This window comes from Polyodon spathula, chromosome 60, assembly GCF_017654505.1.
Source record: "Polyodon spathula isolate WHYD16114869_AA chromosome 60, ASM1765450v1, whole genome shotgun sequence".
In the NCBI taxonomy this organism is placed as follows: Eukaryota; Metazoa; Chordata; class Actinopteri; order Acipenseriformes; family Polyodontidae; genus Polyodon; species Polyodon spathula.
This window is the reverse complement of record NC_054593.1, coordinates 160156-184938: the sequence shown is the minus strand read 5'-3', so window position 1 is coordinate 184938 and position 24783 is coordinate 160156. Positions and strand designations below refer to the sequence as shown.

General features: G+C 43.2%; 2 protein-coding genes across 2 annotated transcripts in view; one reads left to right on the top strand and one right to left on the bottom strand.

Moving 5' to 3' along the window:
• The first annotated feature begins 1589 nt into the window (after positions 1 to 1589).
• Positions 1590 to 10456, top strand: LOC121307885. The gene is made up of 23 exons (XM_041240201.1): positions 1590 to 1621; positions 1868 to 1923; positions 2186 to 2278; positions 2362 to 2486; positions 2577 to 2720; positions 3238 to 3315; positions 3396 to 3566; positions 3840 to 3936; positions 4175 to 4398; positions 4851 to 5004; positions 5161 to 5369; positions 5676 to 5793; positions 6192 to 6394; positions 6704 to 6821; positions 7195 to 7364; positions 7639 to 7736; positions 8098 to 8231; positions 8349 to 8399; positions 8833 to 9016; positions 9407 to 9542; positions 9817 to 9904; positions 10017 to 10115; positions 10449 to 10456. The coding sequence occupies exons 1-23, from the start codon at positions 1590 to 1592 to the stop codon at positions 10454 to 10456; spliced, it is 2790 nt and encodes a 929-aa protein (XP_041096135.1).
• A 13321-nt stretch (positions 10457 to 23777) lies between these two features.
• The window catches only part of LOC121307884 (GTPase IMAP family member 8-like), a 43934-nt gene continuing 42928 nt past the window's right edge, over positions 23778 to 24783 (bottom strand). The window contains exon 4 of the mRNA XM_041240200.1: positions 23778 to 23808. Within this exon, the coding sequence (XP_041096134.1) occupies positions 23778 to 23808 (31 nt within the window). The remainder of the gene's footprint in view (positions 23809 to 24783) is intronic.

The window sequence follows — 24783 nt, the reverse complement described above, 5'->3', positions numbered from 1 at the left end:
TGTCAGGGTTACTTCTGCACCATGTACAATAGTTCTGGATCTGTACACATTGTTACTATACATTTCTTTCTGCTCACATAAGGTCACTTTGACAGGTATGCCTTCCATCCAGAATACTGAAGAAGGCCAAAACTCACTGTTATTCATATTTTCTGGTATCCAATTACTGTTCTGCCTCACATCATCAGTTGGCAGACACAATACAACTGAATCTGAATCAGTTGATGAACCATGAGCCTTAGCTGCTGAGATCCTCCATACAAAAGGATTCAATGTTTTACTGACCAGCTTAGCTGATTCAGCGTCACTAGCGGCAATAGAAACTATTTTTATTAAGAGTGTATTTGCTAAACTTTACTAATTGTTTGTATGGTGCTAAATCTGCGTTTTTTTAAATCTCTAAAAAATGAAAAATACCCTGATGTATTTAAAAACAGGAAGTATTTTACTATTTTTTATTCGGTGTTTTACTGGCGACCCAGCTGTCAGGTTTTTTTTACTGCAAAAACAACAGGTTTTTTTTTTTTTTTTTTTTTTACAATAATAAAAAAAAAAAAAACTCGTAAATTTTATAAAATGAATCCTCCTATTAACTTCACTCTGTCTGTAAGTTTTGATTGTGTTACATATACACATCATGCTGATGCGCTGGGGAGACCGCGCTGGGTTGATCCCCGGAGCCAGCATCGCAGCCGTTGTGTGTGCTGATGCGCTGGGGAGGCAAAATGAGCGGATCCGTGGAGCCAGCATTACACTTCAGCCATCAACACCAGACAGAAGGATATCTACATCATCAGATGGAAAACAACGCAAATGGATAGAGATGCAGATGGACCACATTAGTTTACGCAAAGCGACGTCTTAGCTGGTGCTTATCTTGGCGTGAGCCGAGTTCAAATCAGCATGAAGTTCAACATCTATTCTCATGTAATGGAACTCACTGTAATCAAAGTGTAACACAGCGTTAGTATACCTTGCTGTGTGCACATACACTGTTATTCCACTACATTTTAGCGACAATTGCTTGTAGACTTTTCAAAACACGGCAATCGAGTAAAACAGCAAATTAAAGGGGTGCCCAAAAGATGATTTGGTTTCGAGATGACGCCGTTTCCTGTGCAGTTACCCAGACTCAATTAACACACAACTGTACAAATGATAAGACTTCTACAATAGCCTGCCAGTGAAGACTACAAACATGTGTCAGACACAGTGAGTCCTATAACTGTGTTTATTGTACAGTCTGTTTCACTTCATTTAGCTCTACAGTATTATTAGGTGTGGACTTTATCATGTGTATTTAGATTATGAAATACCGTTGTTGGGACCAAAACTCTCTCTAAACATTTGCCTAACTTTCAACAGCACTGCCTCGGGCGCGTGCGAATGAGGAACCCGCTCCTGTCTGTCAGCAATTAAGATAATTACAATAAACTGATTATTAAGCCCAGGTGCTCCCGTCCCGATCGGGCGCACGCTGATTCAGGCGGCTTTATATACCTGGAAACATCCCGACTCTGACAAGCGAGTATCGGGTTCTTTCTATACTGTGAAGCGCTGAAACGCAGCGTGTGGTTTGTTTGCGAAGGATGGGTCGCATGGATTTTAAACTCCTTTTAGGGTAAGTCGATGTGTTTTAAAGAAGAAAGTGTGTTTTTTTTTTTTTTTCTTGGTGAAATACTTTAAACATTTGCTAGATATGCGTTTTTGCTATGTTTAAATTCAGATGTGGTTTCAGATGTGTCTGGCTTCTGTTTCAATGTCGCTGTCTTGAAAGAAGTTGCTGTGATAAACTCGTGAGTGGAGCCGCGTTAGTGCAGGATACAGAAGGTGTCCACGTGTAACCATTTTATTCGCTGTTTTTCAGAGTTGCGTTGATGTGTGTACTGCTGCCTTTGGATGTGATGGCTCAAGCGCCGCCAGGTAAGTGGCGTTCATTTTACTAATTGCAGTTTAGGTGTCTAGCGCTTCGTAATTTTGTTTTTTAAATGGGAAGATTTCGGCTTGACTGAAGCTGTCGATGCATGGCCTCGCTTCTCCAAAGCGCGCTGTACCTGCCCGTATTATGCAGAGCGCTGCGCTCGGCAGTAAAAGTACCTTGTAGAAACTGCTCTCGTTTGCCTATGTTAGTATTGTGAATAATAAAGCTAGTTATCTATTCAGTGACACAGCCTTTCGCTCGCAGGAACCTTTGTTAATGAGTGTCGGGACCGACACTTCTGGATGAAGACTGAAAGAAGCTTCTTAGTTGGAGGAAACTTCCGCTTTGACATCCTTGGTAAGGAATATCTGAGCGCGGTTCAGTGGAAGTAAGCTGTATTTATTTGCATGATATAAAACTACTTTTCTCTTTCCCTCAAGCTAACGACGGCATTCACTCTCTGGATGACAGATACGCAGCGTCCTGTGGGTTTACCTACAGCTTTAATATCCTCGGTGATCTGATATTCCGCGCTTCTTTCCTTGCATGTCACGTCTCCAGCAAGGTGAGTCCTGTGCGGTGACGCTCGTCGCAAGCCCCCGTTCTTACAATCAGAAGTGTCTCCTGCTAAGCTCAGACCGGCTTCTTTTCTCAGAATGACGCAGAGTTTAGCTTGATGTTCCGCTTGGCTCGCATCGACCAGTTCGGCAGAGAGACCTACTACCCGTTCTCTATGAGCTGCAGTACGACCAAGCCGTGGAACCCCCGCGAAATCGTCTGTGAGGAGAACTACATGGAGGCAAGACCGTTCTCCAGGCCTGGATTTGAGCTGTGGCCCTACTAGCTAGATATTTTGTTGCCCCAAATGCTGTAATGCCTTTATCTTTGATCCATTATCCTAGGTAGCTTTACATGGCTGTTAAAATGCACCCACAATGCATTGACTAATAGGGTTGCTAGTGATGACAATAGCTGGGTTTGTTGCTGTATAGCTGTGTACTTTGGGTATGGAGGTAGAATTTGCTACTGCAGAGTATGTTTTGCACACACTGTATGGCTTTGTGCTTCAGATCTCGAGACTTCAAACAGGGTTAATCCTGAGTAGTTCTTGCTCTTGTCAAGAGTGACTGGCATTAAAATCATCTTTTGAAACTATTTTTGAAGGTATGAACCTAAATGACTGTGCAGCATTATCCCCTTCTGCTGAAGGTAGAAGTTGAGATTCATTAGGTTTAGCCCAGGGATGGTCTGCAGAACTACAGGGCTGTACGGCTTCTCTGCCTTCAGCTAACCTTTAGAACATGCTGTCCTCTTAGATATCTGTCAGGAGAAATGTACCAGAGATTGCCCAGGAAGGACTGGATACTGAAGACTGGCCAGCTGCTGTCCCTGCAGTAAGTAAAGCTGCTGTGTTTTGGTGTCTTCTGAAACCAGACTAGCGCCTCAATTCTAATTGGCTTCCCCTGTGTTCCAGGCCCTGGAAGCATTAATGTCAGTTTGGAAGGTTGTGTTCCACAAGACTGGCCAGCCAGCAAATTCCATGGATGCCTCCCTGGCCCAGTCTCTGGGCTACAGCATCAACTCCACCTCCACTAGGATCCTCTTCCGCTCCCCATTTAACATGCCTGAATCTGAGCTGCTAATGGTGAGACCGCTACAAAAACTGCACTCTGACATCTCATACTGACCTGAAACCAATGGGAATGTAGTCCTGGTTTGAGGTGTGTTGGGACTTCTCATTGTCTCTCTGAAAATATCCAGTTGCATGTTTTAGTAGCAGTTTATATAGGTAGATGTCCAGACAGTTGCCACTTGGGCACAAGTTCTGTATTCTTGCTCCATTAGCGTTCACGTAGACTTGGGTCCCCCCTTTTCTCATTCTGTGCCTGAGTTCCCAGTGTCTTCCTTGTTCTTCTAGGTTAATGGAATCCAAGTGGAAGCAATCCGAGCAACTGTCTTCTACAAGCAGAGGTGGATGGTGCTGTTGGTGGACACTTCTGCTGCCTGTACCAAGAGTAAGATCATCTAAAGCTTGCCAATCTTAGCAATGGCCATGGGAACTACTGCAGCCATCTTTTTATTCTTTGAAACTTGACTTGGAAGTAACATGTGTGCATGCTTGGACACCACAGAATCTTACCAGCCAATTTTGGATGGGTGGAGCAATGTCTGCAGTGTTGATTGCTGCCTGTTGTACAGGCACCCCTAATGGATATCAATTTGATGTAGTAACGGATTCCTTGCTACTCCTAGATAATGGCACTTTTGATGGGATGAACTTGGCCTGGGTTTCCCCCAGAGTGCTCTCTCCACTGGTCCTGCATATTGACCAGTTCCAGGACAAGGATATCTCCATGGGCGTGGATGGGAAGCTGCTCGACCTCGCCACTATCCAAAGAAGGAACTATAACCTTAATGTCAATGAGACCTTTGTAGGAATCTCCATTCCTTATGGTGCAGAGGGTGGCTACCTGAAGGTAACCTAGAGTTTTACATGGGGGAGGGGCTGGCTAGAGTTGCCTAACTGACAAGCAGACAGGTTCATGATAGATGTTGTGTCCACTCTGTAGTTTGTCTTGCAGTCTGCTACAAACAGAATTTCTGCTTGGCATGCAGATGTAACAGAACTGCTGCTGGAAGCACAGAATTGGTTTCTGACTTCATGCAGGTGACCAGGTCTGACTCCATTTATGCCTAGATGGACTGTCCTTGGTGCTTCTCTAGATCAGCAGCTTTGACAGTTGCCTACACATGCCTCTTGGTCATTTGGCATGTAGCAGGATATTTTAGCTGACCCGGGGTCAATACGAATATTCATGCACACGTGGGGAGCTGTAACGTGCATACTGTATTGGCAAACTTCCCTAACCTGAATACTTCAGTTGAACCCTGGCTGTCCCCTAGTGATCACGCCTTTCTGTCTCTGTAGAGTCATGTCCTAAATAACCAGTACAACCGCATGTATGCCATTGACCTGTACCTTGAGCACCAGTGGGCAGATGACCAGTGGGAAGTGACCCAGCACCGCTCCTTCAAGCCAGTCCGCACCCCCTTTATTGCTGAAACCCCCTTTGTCATCAACAGTGAGTACCAGCATGGACCTTCATAGCCCTGATTTGGGTGCCTTTTTAATAATGCAGCCTAAAACCGATGCGCCTCTTGGGAGGGGTGTCATGGATATTAAACACTAGACCTGGCTAAAATGTGCAATGCTAACACCTTCATGCCTCCTTTCCTAGATACCATTCCAGAAGAAAAGGTCTTCACAGTGACCCTTGGCGTCTTCAACCCTGACGTTGAGCTGAAGAACCTGACTATCAATGGGGTTCCTCTGACCCTTCCTGAGGCCATCAACCAAGGCATTGTGGTCACTGAGGTCCAGCACCCCAATGGCACCAAGTCTATTGTCCTGAAGGTCCCCTTCACCCACCCACTCATCCCACAGAAGGTGGGGATGAAAGCATGCCTGTACATCCCATAGAAACCAAAGCTTTGGGCCCTGAGCTGGGTGACCTTAAGGATGGCTGTCACGATACCTGTATCCTCCATGCCAACACATACACTGCACAGGGTGCTAGCTGAAACATTATTTGTCTTTATTTCATAGGCTTTACTCTTGCACCATAGCCCATGCCATACTGTCTTTCTAGTAATGGCTATTACCCATGTGGCCCCAGATATTCTGTGGAGCTCTAATTCTAGAGTAGTGCATGAACACCCAGTACAGCTGCTTACTATTGCTCTTCTCTGGCAGTACATTGGCGCTGGGGTCCGGGAGTTCACCTTGAATATTAACTACACCTTGAACATCGTTCCTGAGAACGAGCCTTATTTCTTCCCGGCAACCATCGTGTGTCAGGTTAAGGATGTGGGTGAGTATTGGGGCAGAAGTGTCTCTGAACACTGGGGTGACTGCCTAGACCTGCACAAGCCTCCCAACCAAAGGATCACTGAACTATTTGCATGCCCATGAGGGGGATACCAATTCCCTGGATGATGGCCTGTACGTGCTTTCAACAAGCTAGTTTTACAAGCATTTGTAACCCTCCATAAACTGTCTACTGCAAGCTAGCACCCTTGTCCTGGGATCATTTTCTGCATGCACCTAATATGCACCCCTACTGGCAATTTACCTTGAGAGCAATTGTCTTCATGCACTGATACCCAGGGAAGGTGACTGCCAGCACATGGCTAAAGATTGGACTGTTGGCATCTGAAGGTGTGGTGCATTTCTTTGGCATCTCCTTAATGCTTTCCACTTCCTCCCCAGTACTTCCTGATGTCAATGGCTTTTGTACTGAGAACAGCCTAGTATTTGATGTGAGCCGCGGGAACATGGACTACCTCTGGGTCATGTACGTTGGGAAGCACCAGCTAACCTCAGAGCTGGCTGCTCGCCGAGGCTACATAGTTACCAACCAGACCAAGTTTATTGTAGAGGTGCCGCTCTTCAGTGTTGGCTGCATCTATGAGGTGAGCATCTGGGGAGACACTAAAATCCTCCCTAGCAAAGACTGCTCGTGGCTGAGCTGGGTGTTGCAGCATTAGTCTAATCCTGGGTCAAGACCTCTCTCTTTAGGGGTAGAGATGCTAGTGCCTAATTGAGCAAATGGAGACGTTGTTGAATTGGAAGCTTGTCGCAGCATGACTAGGCTTGCTTTTGGTTGGATATGGTGCTACCACCTGGGAGAGCGCAAGGTTTTTCCACTACTTGGTGCCCAGTTCAACCCATAATGAGCTCTAGGTCTTTGCCTCAGTGTGTCCCTTGTCTCCTCTTTCCAGGATATCTCTCTCCGAGGCCTCTTTGTTCGTGTAGAACTGACCTTCAGGATTGTTGGGACACTAGAGGCAGTGCTGTCATTGGTACAGCGCTGTCAATTTGCTACCAAGCAGCTGCTGGGTAAGACGCTCCACAATGTGGGCTTGACTTTTTGTCTTGGTGCACTGCACCTCCTTTCTTGCATACCTGTGACTAGAAGCTACCTCCTAACACTTTAGCTGCAGAGAATATTTCAGTGATCATTTTGCTTGCAGTTTCAGTGTAGTTTGCCCAACTTCTCAATGGTGTGCAGACCATGTTCTAGCTGATGCCAGTTCCCCTCTGGACTGCTATTAAACCTGTTGCTATCCAGATCCAAGGCCTGGCCACATCTTGCAATAGACTGCTCTTTTAGCCTCGAGGCCCCTTGGTGCAGGATTGGTGTGGAAATCTCCAACTGGCTCGTGCAGCAAGTTCTCACTTGAATGCTTTGTTTTAATTCCACTCTGTTCAGTGTGCATGCCTGGTGGTGTGATGACAGTGGTGGCTGTGACTATGGAGCCCATACCAGTAGTGGAACCCAGTAAGACAACCCTGCTGGACAAGACCTGCAAACCCAAAGAGTCTGACTCGACCAGGGCTCTCTTCACCTTCAGTGTGAACACCTGTGGGACTAGGAGCCAGGTGCTGTAGATCAATGCAATAGTCCCTCCTACACCGTACTAAAAGCAAAGCCTGGGCCAATATAAGCATCCCTACAAGTGCTGTTTGATCATATCTGTAACTAGCCTGGCATCTGTGCCCTAGAAAACACTACTGCAAGATTCCTTCCAATGTGGTGGCTCCTGTTTATCAGTGTTTAGATTTGCAGGGTGGGGGGCGTTTGGCTGTTTCTAGTATTGTGGAGGGAGGGCTGCTTTGTATTAACGGCATGCTGTTCTGGCTCCTGTGTCTTCAGATTGTGGGCAACTACCTGATCTATGAGAATGAGGTGGTGTATACCAGAGCACTGTTCCCACCCAATGCTCCAGTCATCACCAGGGACTCTGAATACAGGTGAGCATGAGGCGTCCCTCCACTGTAGGCAAGCGACCAGTACAGCAATCCTACCTTGAGCATGGGCACTGCTACATGCATGAAGGGAACAACTAGAAATCCTCCCTCTTCCCCCTTTTTGAGGGCTAGAGCACAGAACTGAGGTGTACTGACAGTAGCTGCCAACTTGGGGCAAGCTGTACAATACCACTTTCAAAACGGCCTTCTATTGCCAGTAGTTCACTTGCTGTAAGGCGTCACTCTGCATGAACTATTTAAATGATAAATTGTGTACATAACTCTACTCCACTGCATTTAAAGACATTGACTGTCTTATCAAATACTGCACAGAATCAGTGGCTCTGGTACCACTTTCTCCTAGGCTGACCGTTCGTTGCCGCTACCCCCTCAATGACACGTTGGAGCTGGTAGCTGAAAGGAAGGCTGCCCCTGCCCCCTACTCTGTCAAAGGGTTAGGATCCCTGCAGTTCCATCCTTACAGCCAAGGGGATAGAGGTATGGCTTTTCTAGTGCCTGGGTTAGCTTGCCCAGTCCTGGCATGCTATTGGTCAGCTCTTTCTCCTGCCCTGCAGTATCAACCTGCTACTGACGCCAATTCTGTGTGTTTCACAGGCAGCAGGCCATTGAGAGATGTCCTGAATCTGAAGGCCCGTATAGCAAGAGGTCGGTATTGGTGAACTGCAACTCCCCTGGCCAGATTTGTGTTCTGTAGTCTTCATTCTAAACTCCCATGAGTCTCTGTTGCATGCAAGGCTTAAGCTTGGCTGTTAATGGTAACCAGATACTAAAATTGCACATGCAGAAACTATTGTTTAATGGTATGCTTTTGCTTTCTCTTCCCTTTCCAATAAAAGCTTTCTTTACCAGAACGGAGTAATCTATATGACAGCTGGGTTGGCAGACCACCTTGCTTAGTTGTCCCGGTACAGTATAGCTACGTCTGTGGCTTTAATAGTACAAAGCTTGCAATTGCAGAGTCCCACTCTGCCCAAACCATAGTTGTCCCTAACCCAGCAGGAATGGTTGGTCTACATGCAAAGAGCTTTACAACCATGGCAGTGATGGGAGGCCCCTCAACCTGTCTTCTTCCCTCCAGATGTGTCCTACTCCCAGTTCTACTCTGCGTTCCCTGTGTCCCAGTCTATGCTGGAGCCACTGTTCCTAGAGGTTGAGCTCCTGCACCCCCAGAACCTGGCCGACCAGCTCATTCTGCAGGACTGCTGGGCCACTGAGAGCCCTGAACTGGATGCCAGCCCTCAATGGGACCTGGTCACTGACAGGTGGGGGAGCTAAGGAGGAAGTGGGTTGACTGGTACATTACTGTAGACCAGAAGGAATATCATGGCAGCATAGCTTGTGCCTAAATGTACAGAATTCCTTATCCTGATTGAAAGGCATCTCTGCCTGGGGCCACCTTTTCAGTATCAAAGGCTCTTGGTTTCATGAGTTTGACTTGATCTGGATTAATCGGCCATATGGTACACACCCATGGCAATTGAAATCTGGTGGGAACTGCATGTGTCTCAAACTTCAGAAAGCTTCCTAGCCTTTTTAACTCTCCTGCTATGATGCATGACTTTATAAAATGAGTACCTGTGCTTCAGTGTTCAAGCTCCATGCCTTGACACCCAGTGTTGTTCCCACCAATGTCTCCTCTTTTTTTTCTGCAGCTGCCTGGCCAGTGGAGACTCCTACAAGACCCGGTTCCACCCAGTGTCCGCCAGCGCTCTCACCAAGAGCCCCCACCACCTGAAGAGGCTTGAGGTCCAGGCTCGGCCTGCTGAAGACCAAGCCCTCTGGAAACAGGTTGGTAGCATTCTGTGAGCTCAACCTGAGCCTTTTGCTCTGTATTGGCATCCTCCTGCCTCAGGCAGGTCTCTCTACTCTAGGTATGGGGAACCATATTCCTACTAGTTTAAACCCCAGTCCAGACCCTAAAGCCACTCCCTATTAAACTGGAGTGGAGTACCTCCAGGACCAGAAGTGGGTAGTTGTGCTCGGTGTTAGGCTGGCTGAAGGGGTTGTGTATTTTACTGAACCAGGGTACGTCAACTGTCTAGCTGCCCTTCATGTTTTGCAGGTGTATTTGCATTGTCTAGCTGTGGTTTGTGATTCTGAGAAGGAGGGTGCCTGCAATAAAACCTGCGTCGCTGGAGAGAAGAGATCGGGTAGGCAGGGTGTATCTGGCCTCTCCTGCAGTGCTGATAGGATGCACATGATAGCTTCTATATAAACTCTGAATTGCTCCTTGGCTCTAACACTTTGGGGTTTGTTTTCCAGCCCGCAGCACTGAGCTGGCAGACTCTGTCAAAGGCTACATTTCTGCTGGACCGGTTCAAATTGTACCAGAGGGGGGTGTTGACCGTGTCAAAGCAGCAGGTGAGTTCAGCATTAAGACACTAGTGCCCTGCCTGTCCCATCATGGAGTTCCTTTCTGTGGTGATGGGGAAGGTTGGGTAGGTATTGTGGTTCTTGCATGGCAAGCTTCATGGATTCCCCTAAAAGAAACCTTGGAGCCAATATGGCAGCTGCAGGGACTGCAGTTTCCAAACTCCTCCTGTTCTAAACTGATGCTCGTCCCAGGCACTCTACAGAATCGAATCCTTACCCTGCTGACCAATAGCCTTGCTTTTCCACAACCCTTGTAGTGGGGCTAGCTCTGTGCTGTATCTACCCAACACAGTTGCATCTACTCCTGTGTGGCTCCCTCAGGGTCCTAATGCTTCTCTTGCATTTCTTTTCAGAGAACACACCTCTGGCCCCCTCTATTCCAGTCTTGGGAGTTGCAGTTGGAGTCCTTTTACTTGCTGTTGTAGTTTTTGCTGTTAAAGCTATGAGATGTTGAGCTTCTAGTTTTAATAAAGACTTAATGTGAACTGTCTGTCTTGCATGGCTTTGTTTAGTAATGCCTGAAAGGTAACCTGGTAAGGGTGGGTTGGACTGCTAGACTGTCTTGGTTATGCCTCCAGTCTAACATTTGAATGTCCTATTCAATAACTCTCAATCTATTACACCATGAGGCCCTCTGCTCACTACTAAAATGTAAAGCTTGAACCTTGTTGAGCAGTAAGCCTGAGTGGTCTGTTAAGCCTTTTCACAAGGTGAGGTGGGAGTACTTGAGGGTCCCTCCAGTGTTTAATCCAGATATCTTGGAGCGTGAACACGCTCTACCATAGAATTGCATTTATTGCATCCTGTTCTGCAAGTGTATTTCCTTGTGCTGTTACAGATCCTTAACTTGCACTGGATCGATATTATTTTAGGTATGTTAATATAGCATGATCCTTGGCTGAATGATGAGACTTTCAAAGAAACTCAAATTCCCTTGAATTTGGCTGGTGTAAAAGGAGCTGAATTTCACTAGGTTTGAAAGCTCCCTTAGAAACAATTAAGGGTGTTAAATCTTAACTGGTAGGCATGCACTTGAATCTGTTCCTCCAGAAGCTGCTGTGATTGAAACTTTTTCAATGCTTTCATTGATACAGAGTGTGATACCTACACTCAGCTGCATTGTCAGTGTAGCTGCTGCGTTCCAATGGGGAGGTGGTTTATAATGGTCTGTTTACTCACTAGGTAATAACAGCCAAGATGAGGCTGTGTTACCACAGCCAAGGGCAGGAACAGACTGGGCATGATGTCATTACACTCGTCTCAGAGGACGGGTATCGAGGCACTGCTTCTCCAATTGGGCTTTGCAAATGCAGCTCACTGAGTAACGCACGTCAGAGCCTCACTCGGTATTCAAACGGCTGACAGGCAGTGCTTCATTTATGCTACTTGGAAGTTTTGTATTGCTTGTTTTATTCACAGGTTTGTTTTTGAAAGCATATGAGAGACTTTAATTTGTGTGTTGCTGTCTTCAGGGTGTGTTTTATAACCTATGGTATAATATTATGGGGTAGAAATTGACTGCTTCTATTTATGGATAACCAAGACAAAAACCTAAAATGCAGTACACACTTTTGGTTCATGTAAAATGTCTGACTGATTGGGCAACATTGAAGCAAGCATAATGAAATTCACATGAAGAATGTCATGACCAGGTTTCATCACAATTGAATAAGCAGTTCTCTACATATGCTTGCAAGACCACACGCCAACATGGTGTCTATATAAAGTGATAGTGTGCTGGGCAGAGCTTTGATCCATTGTCCTACACACAGGACCACACTATATAACACTACAGCAGGAACCCACCATGGTGTCTATATAATCCAGTTGTGCTTGCCTGCTGTGTCTGACAGCACTGTGCATCCTGTTAGATCTACAGTGTATTATATCTGTGTGACAGTGCTGTGCACTCTGCTAGAATGCTTTCAAAAATACACATGTTAATAGATTATATTTATCAATTAACAAAATGCAAAGTGAGTGAACAGAAGAAAAATCTATATCAAATCCATATTTGTTGTGACCACCCTTTGCCTTCAAAACAGCATCAATTCTTCTAGCTGCACTTGCACAAAGTCAGGGATTTTGTAGGCACATAGTCAGGTGTATGATTAAACAATTATACCAACCAGGTGCTAATGATCATCAATTCAATATGTAGGTTGGAAGGCAACCATTAACTGAAACAGAAACAGCTGTGTAGGAGGAATAAAACTGGGTGAGGAACAGCCAAACTCGGCTAACAAGGTGAGGTTGCTGAAGAGAGTTTACTGTCAAAAGTCATACACCAGGGCAAGACTGAGCACAGCAACAAGACACAAGGTAGTTGTGCTACTTCAGCAAGGTCTCTCCCAGGCAGAAATTTCAAGGCAGACAGGGGTTGTCAGATGTGTTGTCCACGCTCTTTTGAAGAAGCACAAAGAAACAGGCAACGTTGAGGACCGTAGACGCAGTGGTCGGCCAAGGAAACTTACTGCAGCAGATGAAAGACGCATCATGCTTACTTCTCTTTGCAATCGGAAGATGTCCAGCACCGCAATCGGCTCAGAATGGGCAGAAAACAGCGAGGCCCTGGTCCACCCATCTACTGTCCGGAGAAGTCTGGTCAGAAGTGGCCTTCATGGAAGACTTTCAGCCAAAAAGCCATACCTCCGACATGGAAACAAGGCCAAGCGACTCAACTGTGCACGAAAACACAGGAACTGGGGTGCAGAAAAATGGCAGCAGGTGCTCTGGACTGATGAGTCAAAATTTGAAATATTTGGCTGTAGCAGAAGGCAGTTTGTTTGCTAAAGGGCTGGAGAGCGGTACACGAACGAGTGTCTGCAGGCAACAGTGAAGCATGGTGGAGGTTCCTTGCAAGTTTGGGGCTGCATTTCTGCAAATGGAGTTGGGGATTTGGTAGGAATTAATGGTCTCCTCAATGCCTGAAGTACAGGCAGATACTTATCCATCATGCAATACCATCAGGGAGGCATCTGATTGGCCCCAAATTTATTCTGCAGCATGACAACGACTCCAAACATACAGCGAAAGTCATTACGAACTATCTTCAGCGTAAAGAAGAACAAGGAGTCCTGGAAGTGATGGTATGGCCCCCACAGAGCCCTGATCTCAACATCATCAAGTCTGACTGGGATTACATGAAGAGAGAGAAGCAACTGAGGCTGCCTAAATCCACAGAAGAACTGTGGTTAGTTCTCCAAGATGTTTGGGCCAACCTACCTGCCGAGTTCCTTCAAAACATGTGTGCAAGTGTACCTAGAAGAATTGATGCTGTTTTGAAGGCAAAGGGTGGTCACACCAAATATTGATTTGATATAGATTTTTCTTCTGTTCACTCACTTTGCATTTTGTTAATTAATATAATCTATTAACATGTCTATTTTTGAAAGCATTCTTACTTTACAGCATTTTTTCACACCTGCCTAAAACTTTTGCAAAGTACTGGTGTGTGTGTGTGTGTGTGTGTATATATATATATATACAAATAATGTAAACCCCCCCTCCTCCCAGGGTCGTCGTGTTTTGTTCTCATTCTTTGAACACACTCACACAGGTTATGGGGTTCTTTTCAGGGTCTCGGTTTATTCACCAAAATTAGTAAGAAAGAAGGATTTGAGAGAGAGGTAACACAAGGGAAGGGTACAAATGAATAGAGCAGGTAAAGACAGAAGTAGGGTTTTGTTTTAAAGACAGGTGAACAATCTTTTACAGAGCAAGAGGGTGGTGGCGGCCTCTGTAAGAAACAGATACACAGTATCACTCAGGGCCCGCCATCTCCATCTCACGTGTTACATCATCTCTTGTCAAATAGTCAAATTTAACATGTTCTATACACACATTTGACTAAATCAACAATAGCGAAATCATACCTTTATTACATGAAAGTATACACCCCCGCTATTTCTCTTTTCAGGTTTCCCAGAAAATTTTCGCAAACCGTGCTTTAACACAGCTCTTTCTCCATCCAGAGATATTCGCGCTCTGCTGAAACTGTTCTGATGCACTCCCTCTTATAACTCGGTGCCTTAAAGGGATACTCCTGCATTTGGCCGATATATAAAAAAAAAAACTTGTTTTAACCACCCGGTCACACACACACACACACACACATATATATATATATATATATAGGGCACAAAACATAGGGCCCATCGGCAGGAAAAAAAATGCTGCAACGTGGGGTGAAGATGATCATTCAGTACCACTAAGAAGCGATTAGCATCGACCTTGCCTTCTAAGGGAATGAGTGCACCCAAACCATGCCAGGAAAATGCGCCCCACAACATCACAGAACCACCTGAACCCTTCGCTGTGGGAACCAAGAACTCAGGGCTAAAGAGCTCATTAGGTTGACGCCACACGTGCACGCGTCCATTTGAAATGTCCGTAAATTCAACGGTAAAATTATAGTAAACACAGAGGTTAAATTGCCTTCTCTTATAAAATGACAATTTACCTTACAAACAAGATGTTTATTTTTACAGAATATTCCCTTAAAAAAACATCTTATTTTACATTAAAAAATAAAAACAGATATTTAACAGACCATATTTCTTTAAAAAAAAAAAAAAAACACGCATAGCGTTGACGGTTAAATACCGTAGATATTTCATCTATTGCATTACAACTGGAATCCCAGAATTCATTGCAGGACTGACTGCAAATAGTTGTGTTTTAACAGTGTTATTTGTGTTATTATGTGTTAATTGTGCTGTGGGGTTGCACAATTATATGTAAATTTACACGTCATTTGTGCTCCCTCACAGATTTATGTGTTTTCTTCATGTTTTGTGTGGTCACCATGTTGTTGTAGGTCAAATCTTGGAGTGGGCGATCCCTCTATACCTTTATGTTAGTCTCTCTTCTCTGTTGATTTCAATGCTGTTGTAGCAGCTCTGTAAAGCATAGAAACTATTTTTATTAAGAGTTTACTTGCTAAACTTTACTAATTGTTTATTTGTATGATATTTGTTATAAATCTGCGTTTTTTAAATCTCTGTGTGACCTGACTCTGGTCACTCTGAGCTACCAGAGCAAAACAAGCAATATTTAGAACTTATTTACTTGTCTGAGTAGCTGATATTGACTTGGGGTTTACAGTAGTATGCATACAAGAAGATCCTGGTTCCCAGTGGTTGGTGTTGAGCTGACTGGTATTGCCCTATTCTTTATGCAGATATCTTCAAGAATGAATATCAACGACTATGGTGCAGTGCCTCCACCTGGATAATACTGTACACTTTAAACCAATGTGCCACTTTAGTATCTCCCAGGAAATTTAAATATCTGCCATTTTTTTCTTTTTTACAGCAGTAATATGCAGTGATATATTTAAACAGCTAAACACACTCACAATTCCAATGAAACACAGAGTTGATTGTACATGAGAAAAAGAATAATAATAGACCCAACTTAATATCAAAGAGCACTATTGCATTTAATACTTAAATATCTGGCAGAGTTCTTAGATATTACAAGCACTTCAAAACATCCCCAGATTCCCCTAAATTAAACAATAACATACATACATAACACATTACATACCATATATCATTCAGAAAGAAAACAAAAGCAAGTCCAATGCAATGCAGACTCGTGTAGACTGCATTCCTTTTGTTCTATATGGAGCTAGCATAACTCGTTGGGGCCCATTCTGTCATTTTATTATTTATTTTCCGTTGGTGCACGTTAACATTAACCAATTGCTTTCACCCACCTCGTGGTATTTTCTTTTTCCAGTCACGAGGAGGACTTTATTTTATTTATTTATTTGCTACTCACAAATCTCCTTTGTAGATGTTGTGGATAGGAGCAGACAGAAGACGCGGCTTTCCGAAGAAGAAAAATGCAGGCAGGTTGCAGGAAAAACGTCAGTCCGATGCCTTCAGCACACACACGCCTCTTTAGAGTATGCGCCAGAAACTGGAATTATCCTAGTCAGGCTGTTACGCGAGCTCACTTGACTTGCTTCACTCCCATTTAAGCCAGTCACGATGTTAGTCTTGATAAAATTAACCGTCGTTTGTAATTCTAACTCTTACTGTTGAAGCTATACTAAGTTGAAACGTGATTGTGTGTTTTTTTTTTTTTCTTAACGCACTGAATCGTCTTCATAAAACCAGGGCCCATCTGCGTAGTCTCCCTTGTTTTATTTCTTTCTCCCTCACAGTCACAACGTCCGCTCATCTGGGCGGAGCTTATCCCTATCACAGCGTCTGTCAAAGGTGGGATGTGCAGCCAATTCTCCTTCCTGATTGGTGCTCTGTATTGATTGACACCCTGCAGTGTAACGTTCAATCCCTGTGGGCGCGAAATTGCATTACGGGGCGAGTAGTTTTTTTAGTTTTTTTTTTTTTTTTTGCATTAAAGCAGTCAATAACACCGTCTAACAATTTTTTTTTTTTTTTTTTTCCTGGGTAGTAAGTGTTATTTCCTAATTGCTTATGCCTCAAAAGTATAGAAAATGTCTATTATTCCCCACAGACTTTGCTTTTGTGACCAGGACAGTGATATTTTGAAATTTACCTATTTTCCAGAACATTCCAGATAGATTCAGTGTTGAGTAAACTTGGAGTAACTTCTAGAACTTTCTAGAACTTTCCAGTAATATAAATAGTAGTATAAATACAGGGGCCTTAAGCCCACCAGTTCAGTTTAGTTCCAGCTGCCTAAGTGGATACATATCTGCATTTTTCTGAGATGGCATCAAGAGGCTGCAAGCATCCAGCAGATGCATTAGAGATCTTGGTCTCACCAAGTCCAATGCCGAGCTTTCGACGTCTAGGCTCAAGCAATGGAACTTGTTGGATGAAAGTGTGCAAGTCGCAGATCAGAGGCAGCGTCACCAGCCTTTTTCCAGCTTCTTCACCCGTCAAGATGGGCTATGTGGAGCTGGTTGAGACTCTGGTGAAGAACTAAGGCACAATGGGCTGTAGGATGTCCCTCCAAGTCCATATCCTTGATGCTCATCTTGATAAATTCAAGGAGAACATGGCAGCGTACTCGGAGGAGCAAGGCGAGTGCTTCCACCAGGATATACTGGACTTTGAATGCCGCTACCAAGGACAGTATAACGAGAACATGATGGGAGACTACATTTGGGGGCTGATTTGTGAAAGTGATTTACAGTATAATCGTAAATCTTGGAAAACTACTCACTTCTAAATCTTTTGTAGTCATTTTTGTATTACTTTAGTATAAATACATGTTAATTTGGATTCATATGTTGTTTTTTTCTGACTTTATGTGAACGAAAAGACACAAAAGCGCCCGTTTTCTCATTGGAAATAGTGATATTTTGAAATGTACCTGTCCTGGTCACAAAAGCAAAGTTTGTGGGGAATAATAGCCATTTTCTATACTTTTGAGGCATAAGCAATTAGGAAATAACACTTACTACCCAGGAACAAAAATTGTGTTACATAGTGTTATCAACTGATAGCATACATAAACAAGTGGATTTTGTGCTGTATAGTTTATTGCAAGCATATACTTTTTATTTAAATTGTAGTTGAGGAAGTAAAGAAACAATTGCCTAACCTGGAGACACATATCGGAGAAAGAAGCGTGACAGGGCAAGAGCAGCCAGTTCTTAACAGTCAGAAAAGAGGGGCACTACATGAAAGAGATGGAAAGTATTTTCGGTATCTCATTGCTAGCTTAGCACAGATTTCTATTTATTACAGAAGCGAGACTTAGAAAAATGAAATATTGGTCCTATGGTTTCTGATGGTGAGACAACCGTGTTGTCTAATATCATATGCTCTTTTAAGCATTGCTGTTGCCCCGCCCCTGTGTGTATTTCGGTGTTGTATGTTGTGTGTTAATGTTGGTATATAGTCATTGGTACATGGAATATAATAAAGGTTATGCGCGTAAGTGTTTAAAATGTATATTTGTATTTAGGCACGAGGATTTCACAGCACTTCACGTGCAAATAAAATGTAATAATATGTGAGCACGGGGAATTGCACTTTATTAATTCACGTGCAGTTGTACCGAGACTCCAATTGAATGATTGATTAGGAATCGAGTCTCAGTACTTATGCATAAAAGCAGCATGTTTTCACTCACTCGGGGTTGTGTGTTTGTTGAGTGGAGAACGGGTGTGGAGAGGAGAAAGTAAAAACGTAAAGTAGATTAATTTAGCTCACCATGTTTGTTCTTCCACTTGTTTTTCTGTCTGTTTAGTGTTAGTACGTTCTGTTTCTCTATTTGTTTTGGCCTCAAGTGCCATGTCCTGTGTTTTGTTTGTCTTCAAAGCTTTTATTTTCTGTCTGTTTAATCATTAAATGCTGAGCACAAGCAAGCACTCAGCTTCACCAAAACTCCACCTCTCTATTTCTCTTCTGTGTTGGTTACTGTTTCTGGTCTGACGTCAATCACTGCAGCCTTCTTTTTGACATGTGGTGTCAGAACCGTTATTACCAGCGCCTCCTAGATGCAGACCAGAGCGGTACTGCAGTATTTTGGGGAAAAGAAGGACTGCTGTTTTTTGTTTTTGTGTGGCGGGGAAAAAACAAAAAGTGAATTTTGGATTACAAAATAAATAAATAAAATGGGATGGAAGGAGGATAAAGAGGTGAAGGACAGACATCCACAGCAATATAACAAGCCTTCGCCGGGATGACCCCTCTGCGACCAGGACCATCTGTTCGACAACTGTCATAAGAACATAAGAACATAAGAAAGTTTACAAACGAGAGGAGGCCATTCGGCCCATCTTGCTCGTTTGGTTGTTAGTAGCTTATTGATCCCAAAATCTCATCAAGCAGCTTCTTGAAGGATCCCAGGGTGTCAGCTTCAACAACATTACTGGGGAGTTGATTCCAGACCCTCACAATTCTCTGTGTAAAAAAGTGTCTCCTATTTTCTGTTCTGAATGCCCCTTTTTCTAAACTCCATTTGTGACCCCTGGTCCTTGTTTCTTTTTTCAGGCTGAAAAAGTCCCTTGGGTCGACACTGTCAATACCTTTTAGAATTTTGAATGCTTGAATTAGGTCGCCACGTAGTCTTCTTTGTTCAAGACTGAACAGATTCAATTCTTTTAGCCTGTCTGCATATGACATGCCTTTTAAGCCCGGAATAATTCTGGTCGCTCTTCTTTGCACTCTTTCTAGAGCAGCAATATCTTTTTTATAGCGAGGTGACCAGAACTGCACACAATATTGGAGAGATTGGAGTAAAATAGAGAAAACACCCACAGAAGAAGGATGGTTGTTCTTCAAAAATGTAGTACTAGAGGCGCAAAACAATTATATCCCTAAAGTAGACAAATCTAAATGTAAAACTAAATTGCCAAAATGGTTTAATAGATCAATTAAAAAAAATATTCAGCGAAAAAAGGCACTTTACAGAGCATTAAAAAAGGACCAAAAAGAAAGTACACAGAAAGAGTACACAGAACTGCAAATGCAAGTCAAAAAGGAAGTTAGAAAGGCCAAGAGAGAAATAGAAATGAACATTGCTAAGGGAGCTAAAACCAATTCCAAAATGTTTTTCCAATATTACAACAGCAAGAGAACATTCAAAGAGGAGATTAAATGTTTAAGAGATACAAATGGCAAAATCGTAGATGAAGAAAAAAAATAGCAAATATGTTAAATGATTACTTTTCACAAGTTTTTACAAAGGAAGATACTGACAACATGCCCCACATGTCATCCAGTTCCTATCCAGTTTTAAATAACTTTAGCATAACTGAGGCAGAAGTGTTAAAGGGACTAGGAGCTCTTAAAATAAACAAATCCCCTGGGCCAGATGAGATCCTCCCAGTAGTACTCAAAGAAATGAAAGAAGTAATTTACAAACCGCTAACCAAGATCATGCAGCAGTCTCTTGACACAGGGGTGGTACCGACAGACTGGAAAATTGCAAACGTAATACCGATCCACAAAAAGGGAAACAAAACTGAACCAGGTAACTACAGACCAGTAAGCCTGACTTCTATTATATGCAAACTTATGGAAACTATAATAAGATCCAAAATGGAAAATTACCTTTATGGTAACAGGGTACTGGGAGACAGTCAACATGGTTTTAGGAAAGGGAGATCGTGCCTAACTAACTTGCTTGATTTTTTTTGAGGATGCAACATCCATAATGGATAATTGCAAAGCATATGACATGGTTTATTTAGATTTCCAGAAAGCTTTTGACAAAGTCCCGCACAAAAGATTAATTCTCAAACTGAACGCAGTTGGGATTCAAGGAAACGCATGTACATGGATTAGGGAGTGGTTAACATGTAGAAAACAGAAAGTACTGATTAGAGGAAAAACCTCAGAATGGAGTGTGGTAACCAGCGGTGTACCACAGGGATCAGTATTAGGTCCTCTGCTATTCCTAATCTACATTAATGATTTAGATTCTGGTATAGTAAGCAAACTTGTTAAATTTGCAGACGACACAAAAGTAGGAGGAGTGGTAAACACTGTTGCAGCAGCAAAGGTCATTCAAAATGATCTAGACAAGATTCAGAACTGGGCAGACACATGGCAAATGACATTTAATAGAGAAAAGTGTAAGGTACTGCACGCAGGAAATAAAAATGTACATTATAAATATCATATGGGAGATATTGAAATTGGAGAAGGAATCTATGAAAAAGACCTAGGAGTTTTTGTTGACTCAGAAATGTCTTCATCTAGACAATGTGGGGAAGATATAAAAAAGGCCAACAAGATGCTCGGATACATTGTGAAAAGTGTTGAATTTAAATCAAGGGAAGTAATGTTAAAACTGTACAATGCACTAGTAAGACCTCATCTTGAATATTAGACAACATAAGAAAGTTTACAAACGAGAGGAGGCCATTCGGCCCATCTTGCTCGTTTGGTTGTTAGTAGCTTATTGATCCCAAAATCTCATCAAGCAGCTTCTTGAAGGATCCCAGGGTGTCAGCTTCAACAACATTACTGGGGAGTTGATTCCAGACCCTCACAATTCTCTGTGTAAAAAAGTGTCTCCTATTTTCTGTTCTGAATGCCCCTTTTTCTAAACTCCATTTGTGACCCCTGGTCCTTGTTTCTTTTTTCAGGCTGAAAAAGTCCCTTGCGTCGACACTGTCAATACCTTTTAGAATTTTGAATGCTTGAATTAGGTCGCCACGTAGTCTTCTTTGTTCAAGACTGAACAGATTCAATTCTTTTAGCCTGTCTGCATATGACATGCCTTTTAAGCCCGGAATAATTCTGGTCGCTCTTCTTTGCACTCTTTCTAGAGCAGCAATATCTTTTTTATAGCGAGGTGACCAGAACTGCACACAATATTATTAAATCATTTTTTTAATTACCGACTATTAAACCATTTTGGCAATTTAGTTTTACATTTAGATTTGTCTACTTTAGGGATGTAATTGTTTTGCGCCTCTAGTACTACGTTTTTGAAGAACAACCATCCTTCTTCTGTGGGTGTTTTCTCTATTTTACTCCAATATACTTCTGTTAGTCTCTGTTTCATGCCTTCATAGTTTGCTTTTCTAAAATTGTAAACCTTAGCTTTAGTCATTACTTTTGGGGATTTAAAAAACACTTCAAAATGAGACCATGTTGTGGTCTGAGTTTGCCAGTGGTTCTCTGACCTCTGTTTTAGTTATTCTATCTTCGTTATTTGAAAAGACTAAATCAAGGCATGCCTCCCCTCTAGTGGGTGCCTTCACAAATTGTGTTAGGAAGCAGTCATTTGTCATTTCCACCATTTCTATTTCATCCTTCGCGCTACCCACCGGGTTTTCCCATTTTATTTGGGGGAAGTTGAAATCCCCCATTAGTATGGCTTCTCCTTTGCTACACGCATTTCTAATGTCATTGTATAACAGATTATTTTGCTCACCGTCTGAATCTGGCGGTCTATAGCATGCTCCTATTATTATGCCTTTTGAATTTTTGTCTGTTATTCTGACCCATATTGATTCGGCTTTGTTTTCTTTGTCCAGGTTTAACACCTGTGCTTCAAGACTGTTTCTTATGTATAGCGCTACCCCTCCTCCTCTTCTGTCCTGCCTGTCTTTCCTATACAGTGTATACCCACAAATATTATATTCGTCCCCATCACTCTCAGATAACCAAGTTTCTGTAACACCTATCACATCATAGTTACTTGTTAGTGCAGTAGCTTCAAGTTCTAGAATTTTGTTTCTGATACTTCTAGCATTTAGATAAATACATTTAATGGTTGTCTTACCTGAGTTGTTGTTCTTGTTTTGATGCGGTCTCCCTTCTGTTTTTTTGTTGATTTCTCCCCCCTTCCTTTCTAGTTTAAATGCTTCCGAACCTGCTCGAGGATCTTTTCTCCGAGTAGACTAGTTCCCTTGTTATTTAAATGCAGTCCATCCCGTCTATACAGATAGTCCTCGTTGTAGAATGTGGTCCAATGATCAAGATAGATGAAGCCTTCCCGTGTGCACCACGTCTTCAGCCATGCGTTTTGATTAATTATTTCCAGCTGTCCATATGGTCCTTTGCAAGGTGCCTGTAGTATACCAGAAAATACCACAGTTTTTGTTTTCTCTTTTAATTTCCTTCCTAGCTCTCTGAATTTGTTTTGCAGGGATTTTGGTCTGTCTCTTCCAATGTTGTTTGTACCGATGTGGACGACTACTACCGGGTTGTCTCCTGTTCGTTCTAGGAGCCTGTCCACGTTCTCAGTGATGTGCTTGACCGAGGCTCCCGGAAGGCAGCACACTGTTGTAGTAAGGGGGTCCAAACTGCGAATTGAACTTGCTGTGTTTCTCAATATGGAGTCCTCAACAATCATGACCTCCCTTCTTTTTGCTGTCTGGTCACCACTGTCAATGGGATCCTGGATGTTGTTCCTTTTCATTCTCTTGTTGTTGGTTCTGCTCATCAAAACTCTGAAGTGACTCAAATCTGTTGGTTGTTTTGATTTCTGGTGGTGGTGTTTGACGAAGTTTCTTTTTTTCCCTGCTTCTGCCTACCTGAACCCAGCTGTTCTGACCTTCTATCTCCCTGGTGGCTTTCAGTCTGTTAGGGGTGATGCAGACTTCCATGAATTGTGGGTGTGCCAGTTCCTCAAGATCCTGTTGCTGTCTCACTTCTTCCAGCTCCATTTCTAGCATACTTACTAGTTTATGCAAATCCTGGATCGCGCGACACTTTACGCACACTTGGTTTAGCTCAGCTGGGTTTTCTCGGATTTCCCACATCAAGCAGGTGTCACAGATTACTGGCTTGAAGACCATGTTGAGGTTTTTTTTTTTGAAGTTTAGTTTCTTCTGCAGCTGTCAACCTGCTTTCAAACTGCTTCGAAACTGCTCTGTACTTTTCCACGCCTGTACTTCTCCCACTCGCTGTCGCTGGGAAGACTGCCTCGTTTAACTGCGTTGTTCTGCTGTGCTGTTGGCTCCTCCCCTCGCCCGTGTCTCAAAACGGCGCTGAATTTGAATCAGCTGCTCCGAGTTTCAGCTTGTTTGTTATCAGAAAAACACACGCGGCTGTTTGACTTTGAGCTGCTGCTGTGTTTCCCCAATGTCCTCTGTTTTCTGATTAAAGCAATTCAAGATGCAATTTCTCCTTTCTGCTTCGAAACTGCTCTGTACTTTTCCACGCCTGAAGACAGCGAGTCTGTCGAGCACACTTACATGTCACCACGAGGAAGAAGCCGGTGATACTTTCCTCTTCCTCCTTAATCGATAGGTCGAACCATGAGAATCCAGCTACCAGACGGGGGAACCATGAGAATCCAACACCCAGACGGGAGGGACCGCGGGAATCCAAAGCCCAAGCTTTTTCCACCTCTACCAGCAGAGGAAGAATGCCTGCAGTTTCAACCTCCACCAGCAGAGGAAGAATGCCTGTGTCCCCATTCATTCCCAGCAGAGGAGAAGGTCTGCTGGTTTCGCCCCCCTGCAACATGAGGGAGAGCCGCACCAGCCTGCATTTAAATAACAAGGGAACTAGTCTACTTGCAGAAAAGATCCTCGAGCAGGTTCGGAAACATTTAAACTAGAAAGGAAGGGAGGAAAAATCAACAAAAAAAACAGAAGGGAGAACGCATCAAAACAAGAACAAAAACACAGGTAAGACAACCATTAAATGTACTCATCTAAATGCTAGAAGAAACTTGATTATCTGAGAGTGATGGGGACGAATATAATATTTGTGGGTTACACTGTATAGGAAAGACAGGGAGGACAGACGAGGAGGAGGGGGTAGCGCTTTACATAAGAAACAGTCTTGAAGACCAGGTGTTAAACATGGACAAAGAAAATAAAGCCGAATCAATATGGGTCGGAATAACAGACAAAAATTCAAAAGGCAAAATAATAGGAGCATGCTATAGACAGCAAGATTCAGACGGTGAGCACAATTAGCTGTTATACAAGACATTAGAAATGTGTGTAGCCAAAGGAGAAAGCCATACTAATGGGGCTGAATTTCAATTCCCCAACTAAAATGGGCAAAAACAGGTGCGGTAAGCGCGAAGGAGAAATAGAAAGTGGAAATGGGAAAACAGACTGCCTTCCTAACACAATTGGTGAAGGGCACCACTAGAGGGGGGAATGCCTTGATTTAGTCTTTTCAATTAACGAAGATAGAATAACTAAAACAGGAGGTCAGAGAACCACTGGCAAACTCCAAATCCCCAAAAGTAAAGACTAAAGCTAAGGTTTACAATTTTAGAAAAGCAA

Bases quoted from the DNA above. Each gene is read 5' to 3' on its own strand.
- LOC121307885 (XM_041240201.1), top strand. From the start codon at position 1,590: ATGGGTCGCATGGATTTTAAACTCCTTTTAGG. The intron at 3,316-3,395 runs GTAAGTAAAGCT...CCTGTGTTCCAG, and splicing joins GGCCAGCTGCTGTCCCTGCA to GCCCTGGAAGCATTAATGTC. The intron at 8,400-8,832 runs GTCGGTATTGGT...TCTTCCCTCCAG, and splicing joins GAAGGCCCGTATAGCAAGAG to ATGTGTCCTACTCCCAGTTC.